The sequence below is a fragment of the Monodelphis domestica genome, chromosome 6 (genome assembly GCF_027887165.1).
Source record: "Monodelphis domestica isolate mMonDom1 chromosome 6, mMonDom1.pri, whole genome shotgun sequence".
NCBI classification, from domain to species: Eukaryota; Metazoa; Chordata; class Mammalia; order Didelphimorphia; family Didelphidae; genus Monodelphis; species Monodelphis domestica.
In genome coordinates, this window is record NC_077232.1 from 202,512,635 (window position 1) to 202,536,196 (window position 23,562).

At 36.9% G+C, this 23,562-nt stretch overlaps 1 protein-coding gene across 1 annotated transcript in view; it reads left to right on the forward strand.

The window, feature by feature from the left end:
- The window catches only part of TMA16 (translation machinery associated 16 homolog), a 76,415-nt gene that overhangs the window by 38,223 nt on the left and 14,630 nt on the right, over positions 1 to 23,562 (forward strand). The window contains exons 3-5 of the mRNA XM_007496158.3: positions 791 to 828; positions 2,775 to 2,859; positions 7,653 to 7,801. Of these exons, the coding sequence (XP_007496220.1) occupies positions 791 to 828; positions 2,775 to 2,859; positions 7,653 to 7,801 (272 nt within the window). The remainder of the gene's footprint in view (positions 1 to 790; positions 829 to 2,774; positions 2,860 to 7,652; positions 7,802 to 23,562) is intronic.

The window sequence follows — 23,562 nt, forward strand, 5'->3', positions numbered from 1 at the left end:
AGGTCCCTAACTGTTCTTGAACTCAACATGCCAGTTCTCACCTTCATACATTGTATAGGCCATTCCACCTACTTGACATGCACTCCCTTCTCATCTTGGGCTTTCAGAATCTTTTATCTTTTTCTCTAGGCTCACCTGGGATTTCATTTCCATTTTCTCAGATTCTACTCCTCCCTCTTCCCAAAGAAAATATATTATGTCCTTCCTCACATGTTGTCCCTTGAGCACTTTGTCAGCATATCTCTTTGCCCTCCATAAGTCTATCATTTATTTGCATTAGATTTGAGGTACATATGCTCTGTTCCCCTCAATGAGGTGTAAACTCTTTGATGGCATAGATTATCATTTTTAATCTTTGTATACTTAACACTTAGCAAAGAGCCTTTCATATATTAGGTGCTTAATAAATGTTTGTTGGATTGATACTAGCTGGCATTATCCACTAAATATGTAACATTTTCAGTGTACACATTAATTGTGTCTATTTTGTCATGAGATAATTAATTTGTGTCTTGATCCATTTGAGTAGCTTCGCTCCTAACAATTTTATTCCTGTAGGTTTCATTTAAATGTCAAGGATCTAAGCAGCAAGTAATAAGACTTCATGGTTCAATAATTTGAAATACAGGAAATCCTTTAAGTGGTGATATGGTTGAATATAACTAATCTAATCTCCTATAAAAAAAAATGAGCTTTGAAAGGGGGATCCCCTTCGAGCAATTTTTATACTAGCTGCTCTTAATTGATTTTTAAAAATTGCTTAAAGATTAACACTTTTTTTCATTCTAAGGTTGAAGAATGAAAAGGCTCTGCGTCTAAATATTATAGGTAAGTGGATTGCTTTATTTACTGTTCAGACTAAATTTAGAGATAATTTACAAATTATGCAAATTACAAATACCCTTCCTTACAACTTAAATCTATGAAAAAAAGCATCTTATCAAAGTGAATTGCTTTTGCTATACCTTCTAAATCTTTCAAATGAAATCTTATTTAAAAATATTTAACTTTGTTCTGCTGAAATTGTTTTTATTTGTAAATTGACATGGTTTCATTATGTAGGCATCATCATGGCACTTTTAGAAATCTCTGAGAGATCTAAAATAGATCAGTTGATCCTGATTGTCAGATTAAAAAAAATATATTATAACTTATATCAGACTATTCATTGCCTCGGGGAGGGGGAAGAGCGAACAGAGGGAGAAAATCTGAATTCTAAAATGTCAAAAAAAATTGTCAAATGTTTCTACATGTAACTGAAAAAAAACTTATAATTGATCTCTGTTTTTATATCACTTTTATTTCCCAATCTGTTGAGCTATTCTGTTTAACAAAGAATAAAATAGAAAGGATGAAAAAAAATCAATGCATCAAACCAACCAACACATGGACTAAGTAACAGTATATGCAGTGTTCTACACCTATGTTACTACACCTCTGCAGAGAAGAAAGAGGAAACCCCTTTTCTTCTTGAAGGGGTAGGGGCAAAATTGATCATGATGATTATATAAGTATTAGTTTCTTTTGGGAGTGGGAAGATGTTAGTTGTTTACATTGTTGTAGTCAATGTGCACATTGCTTTCTGGTTCTGTTTATTTCAAATTGCAATGGTTCTTGCTATGCTTTTCTGGAATGTTCTTCATATTATTTATTTCTTACTATAACAATGTTCTTCTAAATTCATGTCCTCTAGTTTGTTTAGCCATTCCCCAGCCAATTGGTATTTTTGTTTCCAGGGTTGTTTTTTTTTTGAGGGGGTTGGAAATATCATTTATGAAATAAGCTAGGTATTATATTAAGTACTGTAAAAATATCTCATTTGGTCCTCATCACAGGATTGTTGTGCTCAGACTAAATTTACAAGTTATGTAAATTATAAATGTACCTTCTTTACAATTTACATCTTAGAAAAATAGCATTTTATCAAAGCAATTTGCTTTTGCTATACTTAATAAATCTCTCAAATGAAATCTTATTTTAAAAATTTAGCAATTTTTATCCCTAGTTTTTAGTTGAGGAAAACTGAGGCAGGGAACAGTGAAGTGATTTGTCCAGGGTCACAGATCTAGTAAGTGCCTAAGGCTAGATTTGAACTGAGGTCTTCCTGATTTCAAACGTAGTGTTCTATCTGTTGTGTCACCAGGCTGTCTAGATTATTTCCTATTATAAAGAGTGTTATGAATATTTTAGTGTGTATGAGCTCATTCTTTTTATCTTTGAGCTCCTTGGTGATCTTGCTATGCTCGGAGGTAGGATCTCTTGATCACAGTCAACAAGGATTTAGTTAGTACCTACTATGTGTCAACTACAGTGCTAAGTGTTGGGAACCCAAAGAAAAACAAAAAACAGTAACAATTCCTTTTCTCACGGAGCTCAGTCTAATGGGTAGCCATCCTGTCCCAGTTAGTCCTGTCAAATTCGTTCTTTAGTCAGAAATCAGTGATGTGCTTTGATTTTATGCTCAGATGGAGGAGCACTGTGCAGTGTCTAACATCTGTCTGCTGTTGACTAAATCATATACTGACGTTTTAAAGTCATGTAGCTTGGACTCCCTTTAATTTCTGGCCTTCAACTACTTGAACTTTTTCTATAGATCTCCACATGACATTGTTTTTGCAAAATTAGTTTCATTGGCCTGTACTTAGACATATTTAACATTGAAGTGGATTTAAAGTAATTTAAACCATTTTAATTTTGGAATTTTGAATGACATCTGAAAAACTCCTAATTGTTTGATTTATGTTGTTTTAATAATGTATCACTTTTCTTTTCAGGTGAGAAACTGCAATGGTTTCAAAGTCACCTTGATCCTAACAAAAGAGAGTATTCCAAGAAAGATGCTTGTGAACTCATAGAGAGGTAAGAACTGGGTACGCCATCGATAGAGAGAGCCAAAGGAGAAAGCCTTAGAATATTTTAGAGGCTGAACTTATTTCTGTATGCATTACCTACCTCTTTCTTACCTCCTATCAATAATATATTGGGAAGACATGGACCTCCCTTTAAAGAATTTTACATGTATAGAAACTCAGGGAAGACCTTAATATTACACTGAAAGGGCCACAGGTATTGTACCTAGAACTGGAAAGACTGGGGCCTGAAGCAAAGACCTAGTATGACCCTGTGGTCAGGTCTCAGACTCTCTGCCAGGAGAAGAAATATGGGAACCATAAGTAAAAGTCTGTCACCAGATTGATTCTCAACAGGATTAATATACCAGGCCTGCGGAGCAAGCTTTATGTTTGGAGTATCTTTTGGGTGGACATTATCTCCCGGATGTCTTGGGATATAACTGCTGAGCTGACACCATGTCTGAGTTCAGTTCAGTTCTTAGCCTGAAGTCCCTTCCACTCCTCACTCTCCCACTTCCCTTGTGTTTGAAGAGGGAACAGCCATGCCAATAATAAGAGCATAGGACATTGGAAGGAAAAAGAGATCTTAACCTCCTGGTATCTGTGCTTCCTGCTCCCTCATCTCAGGAATAGTCATTCCCTAAGGCAAAAGCCTTTTTTTCCCATTCTACCTTCCTCTTGGTTTTTTCTAGCTCAATCTTATCACACACTTCTGTTTCCTTCTTTTTCTTTTCCTATATTTTGTGCCCTCTAGAACAACAGAATCAAACTCTTAATAGAAAAGAGACCTACCAATCTGAATGTAATAATTCCTGTGGGCCTCAAAGATACTTGGTTTTGAATGTAGTCTGTTTTGTTGCATTTTTATTCATTTTGTATTTGCCAATTACATTTTAAGCTTTTTCAGTAATACTCAGGAATATTGTAGACCCCATGATTTGGCACCTCTGTTCTACGATAGCACTTGATTATTAACAAACTTTCATCTTAGTCTTTTTTTCATACTTTTTAATCTTGTAATTATAGAAGCGCCCCTCTCTTTCTTTGGAAGACACTGCAATCCTGTGTACTCTCTAGACCTGATTACCCCTTATACCTTGGACACATTGGACCAAGAGGAAGGATTGGCCTAATCCTTTCTCCTTAGTGTTACTTCCAGACCCTTCATCTGACAGCATTATTCTACAGGATCTCCTCTACTGAGGTTTCACTCTGATATTCAGTCTATATCTATTTTGCTAAGATCTTCTAGTTTCATGGATTTCTCTGTTCTGGAATGGTTTGAATTGCTATCTTGGTCTACATTCAGGCCTTGTTCTCAAACTTGGAGACTTTATTATATATGTTTGTTACCTCAAACTCTTTGGCCTCCCATTTCATGAGATTTAGCTTCTTATCAACTAAAGCAACACAATGCTTCTGCTGGCCTTAGAGAATGTCCACATATAACTCTTCCATCTCCATATTGCTGAACCCTGAAGTTACCTTTGTACGATTAAAATTTTGAGACTGGCTGCAAATTTTATTATTTTATTAATCAGAAAGAAATGGAGAAGGATGGGAGAGAGGAGATAGATAACTTTGATGAAAGATTTACCCTAATCTTGCTTCTCCATTTAGCTTGCTGTTCCCCAAAAGCCATGTGATCCTCCTAGTCGGCCCGAATACAGAAGTCCAGAGAGCAAAATTCATTCTTGCCTCAGTTTATCAAACTTTCTCTCTGCTTACTGTCACACCTAGTGAGCCATCTGTCTCCTTTCTCTTTTGCCTGGGCTACCTTGTGATCCCCTACCACAATTGCTGACTTTTCCTGCTGACTACTGTAAAAGATGAAATTATGGCTGAGACTGAATGTATAATTAATTTAGGTCGCCAAGGATTTTATTTATAAAAAATCCTAATAAAAAAACAAATAATAAAATACCCAAGTCAGCTGCCAAATTTTATGGTGATTTAATTGATATAGTAGAGAAGATTAAGAAAGATGAAGGAAAGGGTGAAGGATTCTCCCCCCACCTGACTGGTACCGGGCGGGAAGATTAGAAGATCTAGAAAGTAAGGGTTTGGAGTGTGAAGGAGAAAGGAATCAACATGAACTCCAAAAGAGGGCTCAGCTGAGATGCCTGAACCTGAATCAGGTCAAGGACAAAACTCACTGCCAAAACCCAGACAATAACTGCCACTACTCCCAAGATGTCGGAATACCTAGCACGCTGCCAGCCAGAGTCGTCTCTCCAAGGAAAAGAGCAAGAGGCAGGAAGTGTCATGCCTTATATAGATATTTTTACATCACTTTTCTGTGTCTCATCTGTACTAATGAGGACTTAGCTTGACTTAGGACAGCCCAGAGGTCTGTCCTTTTTTTGCACATGCCTGTTGAAGGCCATCTCCTCAGATAATTAAATCTTGAGTTTGATGCAGACCTTCAAAATCTTGTTAAACTGAATAGGGTGGAGAATGTAGAGTTTCCAAGACCTGATTCTGTTATTCCAAGTATCTCCATTGTTACTGATCAGGAGATAGCTAAATCACATCTTCTAAAGAATGGTCTGATTAGGGTGGAATAGTTTTAAAATTCACACTAAGGAGGACACCAGAGTTTCCATTCTATCCTTGTGATTAGAGTCCCTTCAATAATTTACTTAACACACCTTCTTGGATCACAGCTCCTTTCCCTTCCATCTTTCTCCTTCTCCATTGAAACCTATTATTTAATATATATATTCTGAACTTAATAAACTAAATAAAATGGACATTTAATATATAACAACCTATAAGGAGAGGATTATATATGAAATTCCAGATCTTCATTATATGTAGCTTGATTTTTCTTTTAAAATGAATAAATTTAGTATGTATGTAATTTTCAAAGTTCTCCTTATTTGTAATTCTTTTTAGCTTTCCTTCTGCTCTGTACTTTTAAAAATGCGCCAATGACTCACTTTTCTTTCCCTTCCTTCCAGCCTTTCCTAGCTCCCCTCCTCCTCCCACCCAACCCCAATATTTTACTCTCAATTTGCCTTCCAGTTTCTTCCCACCTGTTGAAGTTCATTTCTTCTACATTGATCTCCCTTTTCTCTGATAGCAATCATGACCAGTTCAGCTATGCGTAGTCCTTCATTTGCTTGTTCCGCCACCTTCCATACCCCTATTAATCCTTGCTGATTATCACCTCTACTTTCTGCCTTCTTTACTACTTCTGGACTGCTGAATGATAGAAGTTAACAGTGCTGACCATTGCATTTCAAATCTTTATTCTTTGATGATTCCACTGCTCTTGGTGGTCATACCAGACCTTCTCATCTTTCCTAATGCCTGCATCATCTCCCCCTCCAACTTCTTTCAGTTGGTATCCTTTTCTCCTGCTTAGTAAGAAAGTAAAAGGCAATTGTCACAAGGTCCCTCTTTTCCCCTAAAACATATCTCAAAAGTCATATATATATATATTCCTACTGCTACTTTTTGCTTTTGTTTTTGAAGAAGAGACAGCTCTTCTCCTTGATACTTCCTGTGTTCTCTCTCCTCCAGGAACCTGCTTCTTTCATCATTCCTTCTTGACTTTATCTTCAATCCCTTCCTCTGTTGCCTCTTTCCAGAAACATGGGCAGGCCAGCCTTCTCTTTAACAAAGCACTTTTTCTCCTAGAAAGATTCATCTTATCCTCCTCTTCCTCATAATCCCCTAAACTGATCATCTGTTCAAGTTCAGCTTCCAGCCCCAGCTCTCCAAAGGTTACTAATAATCTCTTAACTGCCAAGTCAAAGAGATTTTTCTCAGACCTCTCCTTGGAGTTCTTGTATTATGAGATCTGCCTTCCTCCTGGTCATCATCTTCTTGGTTTTCCCAGTGGTTCTTTTCTAGCCCTTCTACCCATTTTATTGCTCTTTCTCAGACTCTTTTGCTGAGTATTCTCCAGAGCTCTCTCCTAGGTCTTCTTTTCTTTCTGCACTTGTGGAAATCTCATTGACTTTCACAGGTTCACGTATGAGTTCTTCAGATGATTCCCAAATTTGGTGGCCTGATAACCAGCAGTGAAATCAGTTAAGTGATTGAAGACTTAGGCCTTATTCTTTTCTGTTTGCTGCTTCCATCTTTATAGCTCTCAATATCTGGGTCCGAGTCGGGGCTCTAGAACTCCAATGCTTTTTTTTTTTAATATTTACTTTCCATCTTGAAATCAATACTAAATATTGGTTCCAAGGCAAAAGAGTAGTAAGGGCTAGGCTAGTTAGAGTTTAGTGACTTGCCTAAGGTCACACAGCTAGGAAATGTCTGAGGCCAGATTTGAACCCAGTTCCTCCCATCTCCACTCAAATGCTTTTGTAACGGGAATCAAGTGAGTCTACTTTAATAAGCTTTAGTGCCCTTATCTCAAATATGAGGACACTAATTTTATTATCTACCTCACTAGACTGATCAAATGAATTAATGGACAGTATGTGAAGCACATTGTCAGATTGTAGATCATTATGTAAATAATTGTGATTGTTTCTTTCCCTAAAATATTAGATCTGGAAGGAACCTTAGAGATAGTTTAATATGGGCCTCTTATTTTACAAATGTGGAATCAGAAGCCCTGAAAATTTAAGGTAATTGCCCAAAGACATAGGAAGTTATTGGCAGAACTTGGCCTCCAAACTCATTCTTCTAATTCCAGGCTCAGTCATCTGTGGTGATTTAAGTGTCAACTATTGAACAAACATAGCAGGTTAAACATGACTTTGACAAGGAATGCTGAGCACGAGTTCTGTTGTAGAATGAAGGAAATTTCACAGCTCCAATCCTTTTCTTTTTTTCAAGTTACTTACATCGGTTCAACAGTGAACTGGAACAGATTGAGTTGCTGAATAGCATCAAAGGCAGACAAGGAAGGAGGCACTTTTCTCGAGAAGCAGTCATCAAACAGACGGTGGAACGCGAGCGGAAACTCTATGAAGGATGCGGCATGGGTGCGTCTGTTGTCATTTTTTTCAATGCTTGTTCAATTTGTGATATTTTCATTTAACTTTTTCCATTTTCCTTAAGCTGCTTTTTTTTTCCATTTGGTATTTGTAGAGTTTGGGTTACATTTTTGTGCCTTCATAGCCTTTCTCCATTTTCAAAGCTAAATAGATATTTTGTTTCCTTTGGGTTACACAGTATTCTTTTAGGGTTATTGATACTAAATAAACTCTATTTCCATTCTTTAAAATGATTTCTGTGGAAATTCCTGCATTTTGACTTTCTTTTTCTCCTTACCCAGTTCTGAACATATAGTTGACCCCATCCTCAGCTATGAGCCTTAACCAGATGTTGATTGTGCTGATAGCAAGCCTCATGTAAGACACAGGAACCTGCGTTGGCCCTTCTTCCTGGTATCACCTGGGCACAGTGGAGCACCTAGCCCATGACCTGACCATGTCTTCTGTTCTCTGTTGATTGTATGCCTTGTCCTACCCAGACTTGTCTCTGCTCAGAGCTTCTGAAGAATTCTGGTAGTCTTTGTCGTGGCCTTGTATTCAATGGAGGAACTTCTGTCTGTTTCTCTTTTCTAACTGACCAAGAAGAGCAGCCTGTTAAGAAGCCCAGATATTTGGAAATCCACTCATTCTTTCCGATGCACAAATGAAGAAGACAGCTATCTTTCTCATCCTTACAACTCACAAAGGAAAAGCCAGGAATCTTTGAAAAGAATACTACCCCAGTTTTCCACTTACCTGACTTATATTGATTTGATTGTAGTCAAGACAGATTTTGAGGAACAAGCTGAGAAGCTGCTAGAATTAATGGAAAACTGGTGCAATCTTAAGAGTATTAGTAGAGTGTTTGTGGGAGATCTGGGCTCCTCTAAATTCTAATATGTCACTATCTTTCCATAGTTCCCCTTATCAACATATTAATTATGGATATCATTGTCCATTCTTAAAAATGGAGAGTTCCTATCACATACCATCCATCTTTAACTTGAGCCAATTGAAGACTCATTTGATTAGTTATTTATTTTCTAGATATTTGAGGGTGGGGAGAAGTATAATTTATTAGATTCACCTATCAGTTAGTTTAGTAAGAAAAAATTATGTGTGGAGAAAATATCACAACTTGGCTATCAGGAGTTACTTTAAAAATGAAAAGAACATGCTGACATTTTGTTTCTAGGTACCTTTAGCCATTCTAGATTGAACCTCATTCTAACCAGCTTTGTTTTATCTGCAGATGGATTAACACTTAATTAAATTTGGTTTTTTAGGGGAAAAATATTATTTCCAAGGTACTGTGCAAGATAGAAGATAAACACAGAACAGCCCTACTCTCAAAGACTTGACATTTTCCTAAGGGAAATACAATAAGTTGCACACTGAATAAAGAAGGTGTGATCTGAGGAGAGAACAAGAGCTAAAAGTCACATGGATCAAAAAATACTGAATAGGGTAGCAGGTAGGTGGCTCAGTGAATTGAGAACCAGGCCTGGGATAAAACTGGCCTCAGACACTTTCTAGCTCTGTGACTCTGGGTCAGTCACTTATTCCCATTTGCCTAGCCCTTACCACTCTTCTGCCTTGGAACTAGTACACATTGGTATTGACTCTAAGAGTGTATTGACTCTAAGATGGAAGTTAAGGGTTTTTATTAAAAAAAAAATTCTGAAAAGAAACCATCTCCAGAACTAAGCCCTGAAGGAACCTAAAAAGTCTTAGGGCCCAGTTCATGAAGTATCTATACTGGTGGATAGCTAGTACACAGAGAGGGACAGGAGCCAGAACATAGAATGTAGATGGTGTGAAATGAAATAATATAAAGCAGTCCACAGTCTATTATAAAGGTCTTTAAATACTAAGCTGAGGGTTCACATTTCTCCTAGAGATAGTAGGGAGCCATTGCATTCTTCTTGAATGGGGGAATGGCATGGTTGTGCTCCTGGACTTCCTGATCTTTAGAGACTCATCATTCCTCAAAACTCTGAATTGACTTCCTCAGATAATTTCCTAGCTAAGTACAGGAGTAGATCAAGTTCTTGTTCCAGTTAACCTTGCCTTTTCCTCTTTCCCCTTCCATGCACCTCCTTTTTATCTTCCCTGACTAGATCATGAGATCCTTGAGGACAGGAACTGTTCTTTGCTTTTTTGTGTCCCCAGTGTTTAGCACAATGCCTGACATGTAGTATGTACTTAATAAATGTCGATTGACTTTGACATATTCAGACTTCTGCCTTTGGAAGATTATTTTCTCAGTGATTTGAAAGATAAATGTGAGAGAGAAGGAACTACAAATAGAAAGGCCAACAATAATATACTTTCTTCCATTTTTTTTTTTAAATTTTGGAGACCTTTCTAAGAGTAGTAAAAATGGGCTGCTTTTGGTTTAAATCCTAATCTTTTTCCTGATTTCAAAGCTCTGATGGAAAGGGAGAAAGGAATAAGAGCAAAGCAAGTAAAAAAAGTTTGGGGCTCAGATAATTGGAAAATTACAGAATTTATCTATGATTGATTTAGTATTAAGGGTGTAAAGGAATCAACTGCTAGAGACTGATCTTGAAGGCTAATTTAGGCCCTCAAAATATCTTCTGTATATGTTGTAGACTAGAATCCTTAACTTTTTTTGAAGTTTTGAACCCGTTGAAGTCTCTTACTTAAAACATTGATTTGAATTTGTGTTACATGATTTTTAAAATATCATAGCAGTATAATTGTATGTTCTTTAGTTTTGTGAATACTATTTTTTTAATTTGCATAATGATGGCTTACATTTATATGATAGGTAACAATATGGTGTAAGGGATAGAGAACTAATCTCAGAGTCTGAAAGACACATATTTAGGTCCTGCCTCTGATGACTGAGGACCAGTCATTAACTTGTAATGCTCCACACAACTCTCTGAGAAAAGAAATTGTAGATTTGTTTCTGATCCTCACTGGGAGTTCCCTATACCACTGAGATACACTGATGAGGCACTTTATCTTGTAAGCCTTTGTTGAATACCTTCTCACAGTAAAATCTTTTGAAGCTGATTATACTAGAATTGTTATCCTCATTTTATGGATGAGGATAATGAAATTTGAAGGTGAAGGGGATTGCTTATTTACAGAAGGCTAATGCCAGGCTTGAACCACTCCTTTAAAGGTGTGGTGAAGAAGAATCATTCCAGGAATTCAGAGTGTGGCTCCTAGGTATGGCTTCCTCTAGGCCAGCGGTTCTTAACCTCTCAATTTGTAGTAATGAGAATACATAATGTATATCAGATATTTACATTCCAAATCATAACTGTAGCAAAATTACAGTTTTGAAGTAGCCACCAAAATAATTTTTTGGTTTGGGGTCACTGCAACATAAGGAACTGTATTGAGGGGTCACGATACCAGAAAGGTTGAGAACCACTGCTTGTAGGCACTATCTTTAGAGATCATAATAGTAACAGATAGAAAATGGGTAGTGTGAAGAAGCTGGGGCCCAGAGGGCTCTAGAACTTGAAGATTAGCAAAAAAGTTTTCTGTTTTAGCTGGTAGAGGCAAAAAGAAAGATAAGAGGATGAAGGCCATTGTTCACGGATGGAAGAATGATAACTTTCATAACAAAGGAGATACTTTTCAGAAGGAAATGTGCCAAATGAAAACAATTAGCAGGGACTTGAATCCCCAAATAAATGCACAAGAAATATGATTCATAGCCTCTCACAGCCAATTACCATGTACTTAAGTGCCTCCTATGTGTATCACACTGTGCTAAGGGCTGGAGAAGCAGATGGGATTGCAAGAGGCTTATACTTCTATGGAAACGTGAAGTACATCTCTAGGTATATTTAGAATAAATATAAAGAGAACGTGCACAAATAGATGCCTACCTAAAGAGAAGGTACTTTGGGAGGGAGGGCACAAGCAAATATGGGGAAGGTAGGAAGTGAGGCTTGAATTGAATATAGGGGGAAAAGAAGGATTCTGTGAAGTGGAGGTGAGAAGATGTACATTATATAGCTGAACACAGAGGAAACTAGTTTAGCAAATTCATAGTGTGTGAAGAAGAATGATATGCAATGAGACTGGAAAGATGGCTTAGAGCCAGCCTGTAAGGGGCCATTAAGGCCAAACTGGAATTTTAATCTCATCTTAAAGTCAACAGGGAACTACTACTAGAGTTGAATGAGTAGGGGCCTGCCATAGTTAGATCTGCACTTAAGGAAAAGCAATTTGGTTTCCTTGATGAATTTATTCTACCCCATCCTTCAAAGAACTACCAATCAAGATCCCATTGCAATCCTCTAGTTGAGAAATGATGAGGACTTGAAAATAAGGTGGCATCTGTGTGAAGAGTGAAGGAGTTGGATGTGAGAGATGTGAAGGATAAAATGACAAGATTTGGCAACTAGTTGAATATGTGGGTGAGCAAAAGTTAGGAGTCACAGCTAACACAGGGGTTACATACCTAGGAGACTGGAAGGATGGGGGAATACCTTTGACAGAAATGTCATATTGAGGATGGAGGCTACATTGCAATTGAGACATGAGAGGAATAAAAGTAGAGATGGTAAATGCAACAGCTTGAAAAAGGAGAGATTTTGGTAGGGAAAGATAATTAGTTTAGTTTGGGGTAATTTGGATTAAATTGTTTCCTAGATATGAAATGGTCAATAGGCATTTGGGGATATAAGATTGAAGCCGGGACTTCAGTATGTAGCTCTTTGAGTCACTTACAAAGAAATTTTAGTAAGAACCTGGGGAAGCTAATGAGGTTACCAACCAAGATTTGTAGAAGGACAAAAGATCTACAGCAGAACCTTGAGGAACCCCTACATTTAGCGGAGGGATGATATGGACAATGAACTATTGAAGTTGAAGAGAGGTTTGGACAGGCAAGGGGAGAACTAGGAGAGGGATGGTCACAAAAATCCAGAGGATAGAGAGGATCAAGGAGAAGTTGGTAAACATTAGCAAAAGCAGCAGAAAGGTCAAGAGAGAGGAGACAGGAGAAAAAAAATTTGATTTTTCATTCGGCCTCTTTGGAGGACTGTTGAGTGGTGAGGATAAAAGCTAAATTGCATGTGCATTGGGTGTGAGAGGAGAAGTATAGGTAGTAAGTGTGACAGCTTTTCCAAGGCCAAGAAAAGGATCTAGGGATATATATATATATATATATATATATATATATATATATATATATATATATATATATATATATATATATATATATATATCATGAAGAGATATTGGGGTCTAATAAAAGTAGGGAAGAAAATTCTAGTAGATGAGAAAATGAAGTTTCTTCTCTCTCCACCAGTGCTACTTTATTTTTTGTATCTCCCCCCCCACCCAATTACATGTAGAAATAATACTTAACATTTGTTTTCTGATCCAAATTTATTTGTAAACCACATTTTCTCATCCCCATCCATGAGATGGCAAGTAATTTGATATAGTATACCTGAGCTATCATGTAATACATATTTCCATATTCATCATGCTGTAAAAGAAGACATGTCACTTATGTAAGGAAAAAAGTTCATGAATGAAATAAAGTAAAAAATGGCATATTTCTATCTGTATCCAGACTCTATTAGTTCCTTCTTCTTTTTTTTTTTATTTTGGTCATTTCCAAACATTATTCATTGGACACAAAGATCATTTTCTTTTCTTCCCTCCCCCCCCCCTTCCACCACCTCTTCCATAGCCCACGCGCAATTCCACTGGGTATCACATGTGTTCTTGATTCAAACCCATTTCTGTGTTGTTGGTATTTGCATTACAGTGCTCATTTAGAGTCTCTCCTCAGTCATATCCCCTCCACCCCTGTAGTCAAGCAGTTGCTTTTCATCAGTGTTTTTACTCCCACAGTTTATCTTCTGCTTGTGGATAGTGTTTTTTAGATCCCTGCAGATTGTTCAGGGACATTGCATTGATACTAATGGAGAAGTCCATCACCTTCGATTGTACCACAATGTATCAGTCTCTGTGTATAATGTTTTCCTGGTTCTGCTCCTTTCATTCTGCATTACTTCCTGGAGGTTGTTCCAGTCTCCATGGAATTCCTCTACTTTATTATTCCTTTTAGCACAATACTATTCCATTACCAACATATACCACAATTTGTTCAGCCATTCCCTAATTGAAGGGCATCCCCTCATTTTCCAATTTTTGGCCACCACAAAGAGCACAGCTATGAATATTCTTGTACAAGTCTTTTTCCTTATTATCTCTTTGGGGTACAAGCCCAGTAGTGCTATGGCTGGATCAAAGGACAGACAGTCTTTTATCGCCCTTTGGGCATAGTTTCAAATTGCCTTCCAGAATGGTTGGATTAATTCACAACTCCACCAGCAATGAATTGGTGTCCCAACTTTGCCACATCCCCTCCAGCATTCATTACTTTCCTTTGCTGTCATGTTAGCCAATCTGCTAGGTGTGAGATGATACCTCAGAGTTGTTTTGATTTGCATCTCACTGATTATAAGAGATTTAGAACACTTTTTCATGTGTTTATTAATAGTTTTGATTTCTTTGGCTGAGAACTGCCTGTTCATGTCCCTTGCCCATTTATCAATTGGAGAATGGCTTGATTTTTTATACAATTGATTTAGCTCTTTGTAAATTTGAGTAATTAAACCTTTGTCAGAGGTTTTTATGAAGATTGTTTCCCAATTTGTTGCTACCCTTCTGATTTTAGTTACATTGGTTTTCTTTGTTCAAAAACTTTTTAATTTGATGTAGTCAAAATTATTTATTTTACATTTTGTGACTCTTTTTAAGTCTTGTTTGGTTTTAAAATCTTTTCCTTCCCAAAGGTCTGACATGTATACTATTCTGTGTACACCTAATTTACTTATAGTTTCCTTATTTATGTTCAAGTCATTCACCCATTCTGAGTTTATCTTGGTGTAGGGTGTGAGGTGTTGATCCAAACCTAATCTCTCCCACACTGTCTTCCAATTTTCCCAGCAGTTTTTATCAAATAATGGATTTTTGTCCCAAAAGCTGGGGTCTTTTGGTTTGTTATAAACTGTATTGCTGAGATCATTTACGCCGAGTCTATTCCACTGATCTCGGCAGATAGATTCCTAAATATTTTATATTGTTTAGGGTGATTTTGAATGGTATTTTGCTTTCTAATTCTTGCTGCTGAAATGGGTTAGAGATATATAGAAATGCTGATGACTTATGCGGGTTTATTTTGTATCCTGCAACTTTGCTAAAGTTGTTGATTATTTCGAGTAACTTTTTGGTTGATTCTCTAGGATTCCTTAAGTAAACCATCATATCATCTGCAAAGAGTGATAGCTTGGTCTCCTCATTGCCAATTTTAATACCTTCCATTTCTTTTTCTTCTCTAATTGCTACTGCTAGTGTTTCTAGTACAATGTTAAATAATAGAGGTGATAATGGGCATCCTTGTTTTACTCCTGATCTTATTGGAAAGGCTTCTAGTTTATCCCCATTGCAGATGATGTTTGCTGATGGTTTTAGATATATACTGTTTATTATTTTTAGGAAAGGCCCTTCTATTCCTATGCTTTCTAGTGTTTTCAATAGGAATGGGTGTTGTATTTTATCAAAGGCTTTTTCTGCATCTACTGAGATAATCATGTGATTTTTGTCAGTTTGCTTGTTAATATGGTCAATTATGTGGATGGTTTTCCTAATATTGAACCATCCTTGCATTCCTGGTATGAATCCTGCCTGGTCATAGTGGATGACCCTTGTGATGACTTGCTGGAGCCTTTTTGCTAGTATCCTATTTAAGATTTTTTGCGTCTATATTCATTAGGGAGATTGGTCTATAGTTTTCTTTCTCTGTTTTTGACCTGCCTGGCTTTGGGATCAATACCATGTCTGTGTCATAGAATGAATTTGGTAGAACTCCTTCTTGGCCTATTCTGTCAAATAGTTTGTTTAATATTGGGATTAGTTGTTCTTTGAATGTTTGATAGAATTCATTTGTGAATCCATCTGGACCTGGGGATTTTTTCTTAGGGAGTTCTTTGATGGCTTGTTCAATTTCTTTTTCTGAAATGGGGTTGTTAAGGTAATTTATTTCTTCCTCTTTTAGTCTAGGCAATTTATATTTTTGTAAGTATTCATCCATATCACTTAGATTGCCATATTTGTTGCCATATAATTGGGCATAGTAGTTTTTAATGATTGCCTTAATTTCCTCTTCATTAGAGGTGAGGTCTCCTTTTTCATCTTGGATACTGTCAATTTGGTTTATTTCTTTCCTTTTTTTAATTAGACTGACTAGTACTTTGTCTATTTTATTTGTTTTTTCAAAGTACCAGCTTCTAGTCTTATTTATTAAATCAATAGTTCTTTGACTTTCAATTTTATTAATTTCTCCTTTGAGTTTTAGGATCTCTAATTTAGTCTTCATCTGAGGATTTTTAATTTGTTCACTTTATAATTTTTTAATTTGCATGCCCAATTCATTTACCTCTGCTCTTCTTAATTTGTTAATATATGAACTCAAGGATATAAATTTCCCCCTGAGTACTGCTTTGGCTGCATCCCATAGGTTTTGAAAGGATGTCTCATCATTGTCATTTTCTTCAATGAAGTTATTAATTGTTTCTATGATTTGTTCTTTAACTAACTGGTTTTGGAGAATCGTATTAATTTCCAATTAATTTTCAATTTACCTCTCCATGTTCCCTTACTAATTATTATTTTCATTGCATTGTGATCTGAGAAATTTGCATTTATTATTTCTGCTCTTTTGCACTTGTTTGCAATATTTTTATGCCCTAATACATGGTCAATTTTTGTGAATGTACCATGTGCTGCAGAAAAGAAGGTATATTCCTTTTTGTCCCTATTTATTTTTCTCCACATGTCTACTAACTCTAATTTTTCTAAGATTTCATTCACTTCTCTTACCTCTTATTTATTTTTTGGTTTGATTTATCTAGTTCGGATAGAGGAAGGTTCAGGTCTCCCACTAGTATAGTTTTTCTATCTATTTCGTCCTTCAGTTTCTCTAGTTTCTCTTTAAGAAATTTGGATGCTATGCCATTTGGTGCATACATGTTGAGTAGAGATATTTCCTCACTATAAATACTGCCTTTTATCAGGATGTAATTACCTTCCCTATCTCTTTTAACTAGATTTATTTTTACTTTGGCTTTGTCGGATATCATGATTGCGACTCCTGCCTTCTTTTTGTCAGTTGATGCCCAATAGATTTGGCTCCACCCTCTTACTTTCACCCTAGGTGTATCTAACTTTCTCATATGTGTTTCTTGTAGACAGCATATGGTAGGGTTTTGGACTCTAATCCACTCTGCTATTCGCTTGCATTTTATGGGTGAGTTCATTCCATTCACATTCAGAGTTATGATTACTGGCTGTGTATTTCCCAGCATTTTGATTTCTGCTCCTTTACGTGCCTTTTCTTCTTTCACTATTTCCTTCTACACCAATGTTTGCTTTTGAACAGTCCCCCTTGTTCCCACCCTTATTTTACTTCCCTTTCTACCTCCCTCCCTATTTATCCCCCTCCCTTATTTTCCCTGTAGTCTTTCTAAAACTAGCCCCCTGCTCCCTCCCTCTCTTGTACTGCTTCCCTCCCCACCAGACCATTTGTTACCCTTCTCCCCTATAGGATGCAAATCTATTCTCTGCCCCCAATGGATTGGATTGTTTTTCCCTCTTTGAGTAACTTTCAAAGCACGTAAAAGTTGAGTATTTCCTGCCTCTGACTGCTTTACCATTCCAGTGTATTGATGTTCTCCCCTCTCCCACCATGAGCTTCTTTATGACATATAAATTTACCCCCATTTGTTTCTTTTCCCATTTCTTTTAATATTAACCTATTTTTAAGCTCTCTCTCTCTCTCTCTCTCTCTCTCTCTCTCTCTCTCTCTCTCTCTATATATATATATATATATATATATGCATACTCATGCATATGTATTTTTGCATGCATATATCTATATACCTATTTATGTCTTGTCCTTTCATCCTATACAGTTTGTTGCTGTTCCCTCTAAGTATACTTCTTTTTGCTGCCCAGGTAATAACAACAGTTTTTAAGAGTTACCAATGACCTCTTTTCTTATAGGGATACATATCATTTTAACTTATTGAGTCTCTTAAAAAATTTTTTTGTTTTTGTTTTTCTTTTTTCCCCTCTTTTTTTAATTACCTTTTGATGATTCTCTTGAGTTCTTGGACATCAAATTTTCTGTTCAGGTCTGGTCTTTACGAATTCTTGAAATTCTTCTATTTTGTTAAATGACCATACTTTCCCCTGTAAGAATATAGTCAGTTTTGCTGGGTAGTTGATTCTTGGTTGTTGACCTAGTTCCCTTGCTTTCCGGAATATCGTATTCCATTCCTTTCTTTTTTTCAGTGTGGTTGCAGCCAGATCCTGAGTTATCCTCAGTGTGGTTCCTTGGTATCTGAATGACTTCTTCTTGGCAGCTTGTAATATCTTTTCTTTGGTCTGATAGTTCTTGAATTTGGCTATAACATTCCTGGGTGTTGTCAGTTGAGGATTAAGTACAGGAGGTGATCTGTGGATTCTATCAATCTCCACTTTTCCCTCTTGTTCAAGGATTTCGGGGAAGTTTTCTTTAATAATTTCCTGTAATATAATGTCCAGGCTTTTTCTTTTGTCATGGTCTTCTGGTAGGCCAATAATTCTTAAATTGTCTCTCCTTGAACGATTTTCTAAATCCTCTGTTTTTTGAATGAGATGCTTCATATTTTCCTCAATTTTTTTATTCTTTTTATTTTGTTTTATAGTGTCCTGCTGCCTTGTGAGGTCGCTCGATTCTAGTTGTATTCTGGTTCTTAAAGACTGGATTTCATCCTTAGTTTTTTGGTCATCCTTTTCCTTTTTGTCGGATTTTTTTTGGAGGTCATCTTTCATCTTCTTCACCTCTTTCATTTCCTTTGCCTCATTTTCCAGCTGGTTGATTTTGGCTTTCAAGACACTATTTTCTGTTTCCAGATGACTTATCTTAGTTTTTAAGTTCTTTTCCCAATTGTCTTCAGCCTCTCTTAATTGTGTTTTGAATTGCATTTTGAGTTCTTCCAAAGCCTGTATCCAATTCGTTGGATTTCTGATTTTTCCTTTGCTGGGTCCTCACCCTCTGTTTCATTTGCTCTTTGCTCATTACCTTTGCAGAAGCTGTAATTTCTTTCTTCTTTTTCTGTTGTTTGCTCGAGTTTACCCCTTCTTTTCTCCCTGTATTTGGCTGTGTTCTTGCTCCTCTCATTTTGTTTTGGTTTTGGGGCTGTCAGTCTCCCCTCTTGGAGCTTTGTCAGATCTCTTGGTACAGTCTCTAGGGGAGGAATGTTAGCTTCCCTGTCCTCTGGAGGCTTTTGATTGGATTGAGTTCAACTGGGCTGGGCTGTATGTGGTATGAAGCTCTGAGGCTCTGAAGACTCCTGGAAGGCTGGGCCACCCAGGCTCTCTCCAGTTCTCTCCAGCTGCTTCTCTGCTGTCTGCAAGTGCCTTTGCTCCCCTCCCTTAACTCTAAGGAGTTCTGAAGGGATTAGATTTAACTGGATTAGTCTGGATGTGCCCCGAGGCAATGGTGAGACTGGAGCCCTATGGAGGGACCCACCCAAGGCCTGTTTCTCTCTGGCTTCCTCCCCGCTGTCCAGGCTAGATGCTCCGAGCCTGGCGCCCTGCTGCTCACAAGGTAGACCCTGCAAACCAGCACCTTTGCCCGCTCAGGGGTTCCCGCTGATGCTGGGGGCTCAGCCCTCTAGGTTGTGGAGGAGGGGTCCTGGGACCTACCCTCTGCCTTCCCCTTGGCCCTGAGTATTCTCAGATTCCAGCTTTTGGGGGGCGTACCTTTTGATTTGAGTTCAGAAGGAGGGTTCCCCGCTTCTGTCCTGTTGTTCAGATTGGAGCATTCAGTCTGTATCAGTTAAGGAAGGGTCTTCCATGAGGTCTGAACTTTTGCTGCTTGCTAAGCTGCCATCTTGACTCCCTATTAGTTCCTTCTTTGATAAGTGGAGAGCATTTTTCATCATGATTCCCTTGGAGTTGTTTTGGATCTTCCCATTGCTCATAATATTTGTCATTCACAGTTGATTACTGTTACAACATTGCTATTATTGTGTACAATATTCTTCTAGTTCAGCTCACTTTGTTGCATCAGTTCATATAAGTCTTTCCAGATTTTTCTGAAATCATGCTGCTTGTCATTTCTTATGGTTCAGTAGTATTCCATTTGCAATCATATACCACAACTAGTTAAGCCATTTCCCAATTGTTGGGCATCCCCTCAGTTTCTAGTTCTTTGCAACCACAAAAAAGTGCCCATAAATATATTTGTACAAGTAGGTCCTTTTCCCCCTTTCTTTGATCTCTTTGGGATGCAGACCCAGTAGTGATATTGCTAAATCAAAGGGTATGCACAGTTTTATAGCACTTTGGGACATAGTTCCAATAGCCCTTCAGAATGATTGTATTCATAACTACCAACAGTATATTAGTATCCCAATTCTCTCACATCCTCTCCAACATTTCATATTTTTTTGGTCATATTATCCAATCTAATAGGTGTGAGGTAGTATTTCAGAGTTGTTTTGTTTTTTATTTCTCTAATCAATAGTGATTTGGAGCATTTTTTCATATGCCTGAGGATAGTTTTAATTTCTTTATCTGAGAACTGCCTGTTCATATCCTTTGATCATTTATCGATTGGGGAATGATTTATATTTTTACAAACTTTAACTCAGTTCTTTATATAATTGAGAGGAAAATGAATTTTCAAGAGAGAGAGAGAGAAAGGAGAGAAAAGATGATTGAGGTTAAAATCTGTTGAAGATGTGATGAGATGTCCTTTGGAGGCTTATTAGAAACAAGGACGGTGCCTTGTTAGGACTCCTTATCTGAATGACCTGAGGTGACTTGAAAAGGGCCCTCCCAATACCCAAATATACATCTAGAGAAATTGTCTTCAGCAATTCAGTTCACCAGGTCTGGACTACTACATCTTTGGAAATTGAAAGAACATGCAGATATTTTTTCCTGAGCTGTCATTCGTGATATCTGAAAAATCTGGAAAATAAAAGTGATGCTACTGCCTGAAAATGGCTAAATATTATTACAATTTGCAAACTGTAGCAATGCTAGCAAACTTGTAGAGCATATTATTGAAGGGAGGAGGAAGAAGAGATTTGTGAGAACATTTGGGGAAGTGGTGCTGCTTATGATCCAGGTTGGCAAAAATACACCATGCTGCCTAACTTCTTTCTTCTTCTGACAGGGCTATAAGACGTATAGATATGATATACTAGAATTTCATCAAGATATTGAATAGTCTATGGATCTATGATAGAGAAATGTGGGTTATATGATAGTTCTGAATGTGCCTAATTATACTATTAATATAAGGATGTGATTAATTATTGTTAGCCCAGTAAAATCTCTAGTAGTCTCAAAAGCTCCATCCCTTTTTCTTCTTGTTCTAAATTGGATGGTGGTTCTAGATTGATTGTTTCTCAGACTTATGAATGCCATACTATTGGAAGAGAGATAATAATGCAGGATGGCAACATCATAATTGAAATAGACCACAGTAGGTTATAACAGTGAGTGAAGCCAGTAACAAAAAATATAATTGATGAATATGAAATCCTTACACTTCTGCAAAAAAATCCTTATACCAGGAGAACATTGTACACAGAGACTGATACATTATGGCACAATTGAAGGTGATGGACTTCTCAAGACAATCCAGAGAGAAAGAACACTGTCCACATCTAGAGAAAGAACTATGGGAACAGAAACACAGAAGAGAAACATATGATCGATCACATGGTTCAATGGTTGAGGGTTTGATGTTAAAAATTTACTCTATTGCAAGTATGAATAACATGGAAATAGGTTTTGAACAGTGATACATGTATAACCCAGTAGAACTGCTTGTCAGATCCAGGAGGGAGAGGAAAGAGAGGAGGGAGAAAACATGAATCATGGAAAATATTCTAAATTAAAAAAAAAAAATCTTGCAGAAGTGTAAGATGGAGATGAGGAGGGAAGGGAAAGTGTGAATAGGCAGAAATCTATGGGGAAAAGACTATGAATTGACATATAATATTGAAGTTTTAAAAGCTAATGAAATCTGAAGTTTTTTTCCTAGAAGAATCATGTTTAGGTAGAATGGGTCTGGTTCTATATTCTAGCCACATCCCATTTTAAGTACTGTTTTTAGTTCTGTGTGTCACATTTTAGGAAAGATATTAGTCTTGTCAAGAAACCAGAATGCAACAAGGGAGGTGAGAGGCCTTCTAGCATCGCTAGAATAACATCTTTGGCTGAGAGAAGTTCTGGAGGAAGTACATGGTAGCCCCTCACATATTTGAAATTCATTATCACATGAAAAAGGAGGGATTAGATTTGGTATTGATAACTTCAGGTAGGATAAATTCCCTGTCCCTGGAGGTTTATTAGCAGAAAATGAACAATGGCTTGTTAGGATTTGTCATCAGAATGATCTGGACTTGAAGTAAAGGGGACCTACCAGTACCTAAGGCTTGTGAGTCTGTATGCTCTGTGTGCTAGAAAAAGCTGCAAAAAAGGAAAGGCCATTTAATATATTATTTTAATTCTTGTTCCTGTTCCTTGTTAGAAGGATAATAGTTTCCTAATTCAAGATGAAGAAACTTTGTGTTGACATGATGGAAGTTGTATTCTTTTGAGTTCCTGTCACAGATATGACAATGTGAAGTGTAAACACACGATTGTCATTAGTGCCTGGATAGTAAAGAATGCACCAAGGAAGAAGTTCATGTTAATGAATTATGGTAATTCCCAAGAGAAATATAAAATGATGCAGATAAAATTTCAAAAATTAAGGCTTTGCTATTTCTATATGTTAAACTGAGATTTTCATTACAATTATAACAGCTGATGTTTTTGCAAAGTGTTTTTATATATTTTCTCTTTTGATCCTATTGACAACCTTATGAGTTAAATGGTGACATATCCCCATGGTATATGAGAATTCCCACCCCATAATAAATCAACTTTGACCATGTACATAACTATCACTTTTAATCTCTAAGATTTCTAAATCCTTTTCGTAATGATACACTGAATAGAGTGCTGGGCCTGAAGTCAGGAACACCTGAGTTCAAATTTCACCTTTGACATGTATTTTGGGATGCTGGACAAATGATTTCTCTAAGTCTTAGTTTCCTCATCTATATAATGGGGAGAAGAAATGCTATGTAAATGCTAATTATTATTCTCTGTCCCTCTGTGAAAATAATTCTGAGAAAAACTTATTAATGAGTCATTTTAATATTGATATTAATGGGAAAAACATTGTTTGCTATTTTTGAGTAAGGATTGCTAATGGTCTGTGTACCAATTAAAGAAGTAAAAACAGTGCTACTGATCACAAAATATATTTTGGCCTTCACCAGGTTGACATCATTCCACTGTAGAAAGCCTTAATCAATAAGACAAATACATACTAATTGTTAGGGAATGGGGAGGAGATATTTCTCTCTCTATAAACACACTTAAAATTCTAGTTGTCGTGTTTGATTTGTGATTATTATAACTTTTTTGAAAAATACTGATTTTTAGTCTTAAAAAAAAGAAAGAGCTCTCTGGTTGCAGGAGATCTAAAGACCATATTGAGTTAGTTACTATCTGGAAACTCTTGGCTAGTTATTGCTCCTTCCTAAGCCTTTTTATTTCTATTCTACATTTCTACCAAGCCCAGAAAGACCCAAGGGAAGTTATTCAAACTTAAAATTAGGAATATAGATAATTCTAGAAAA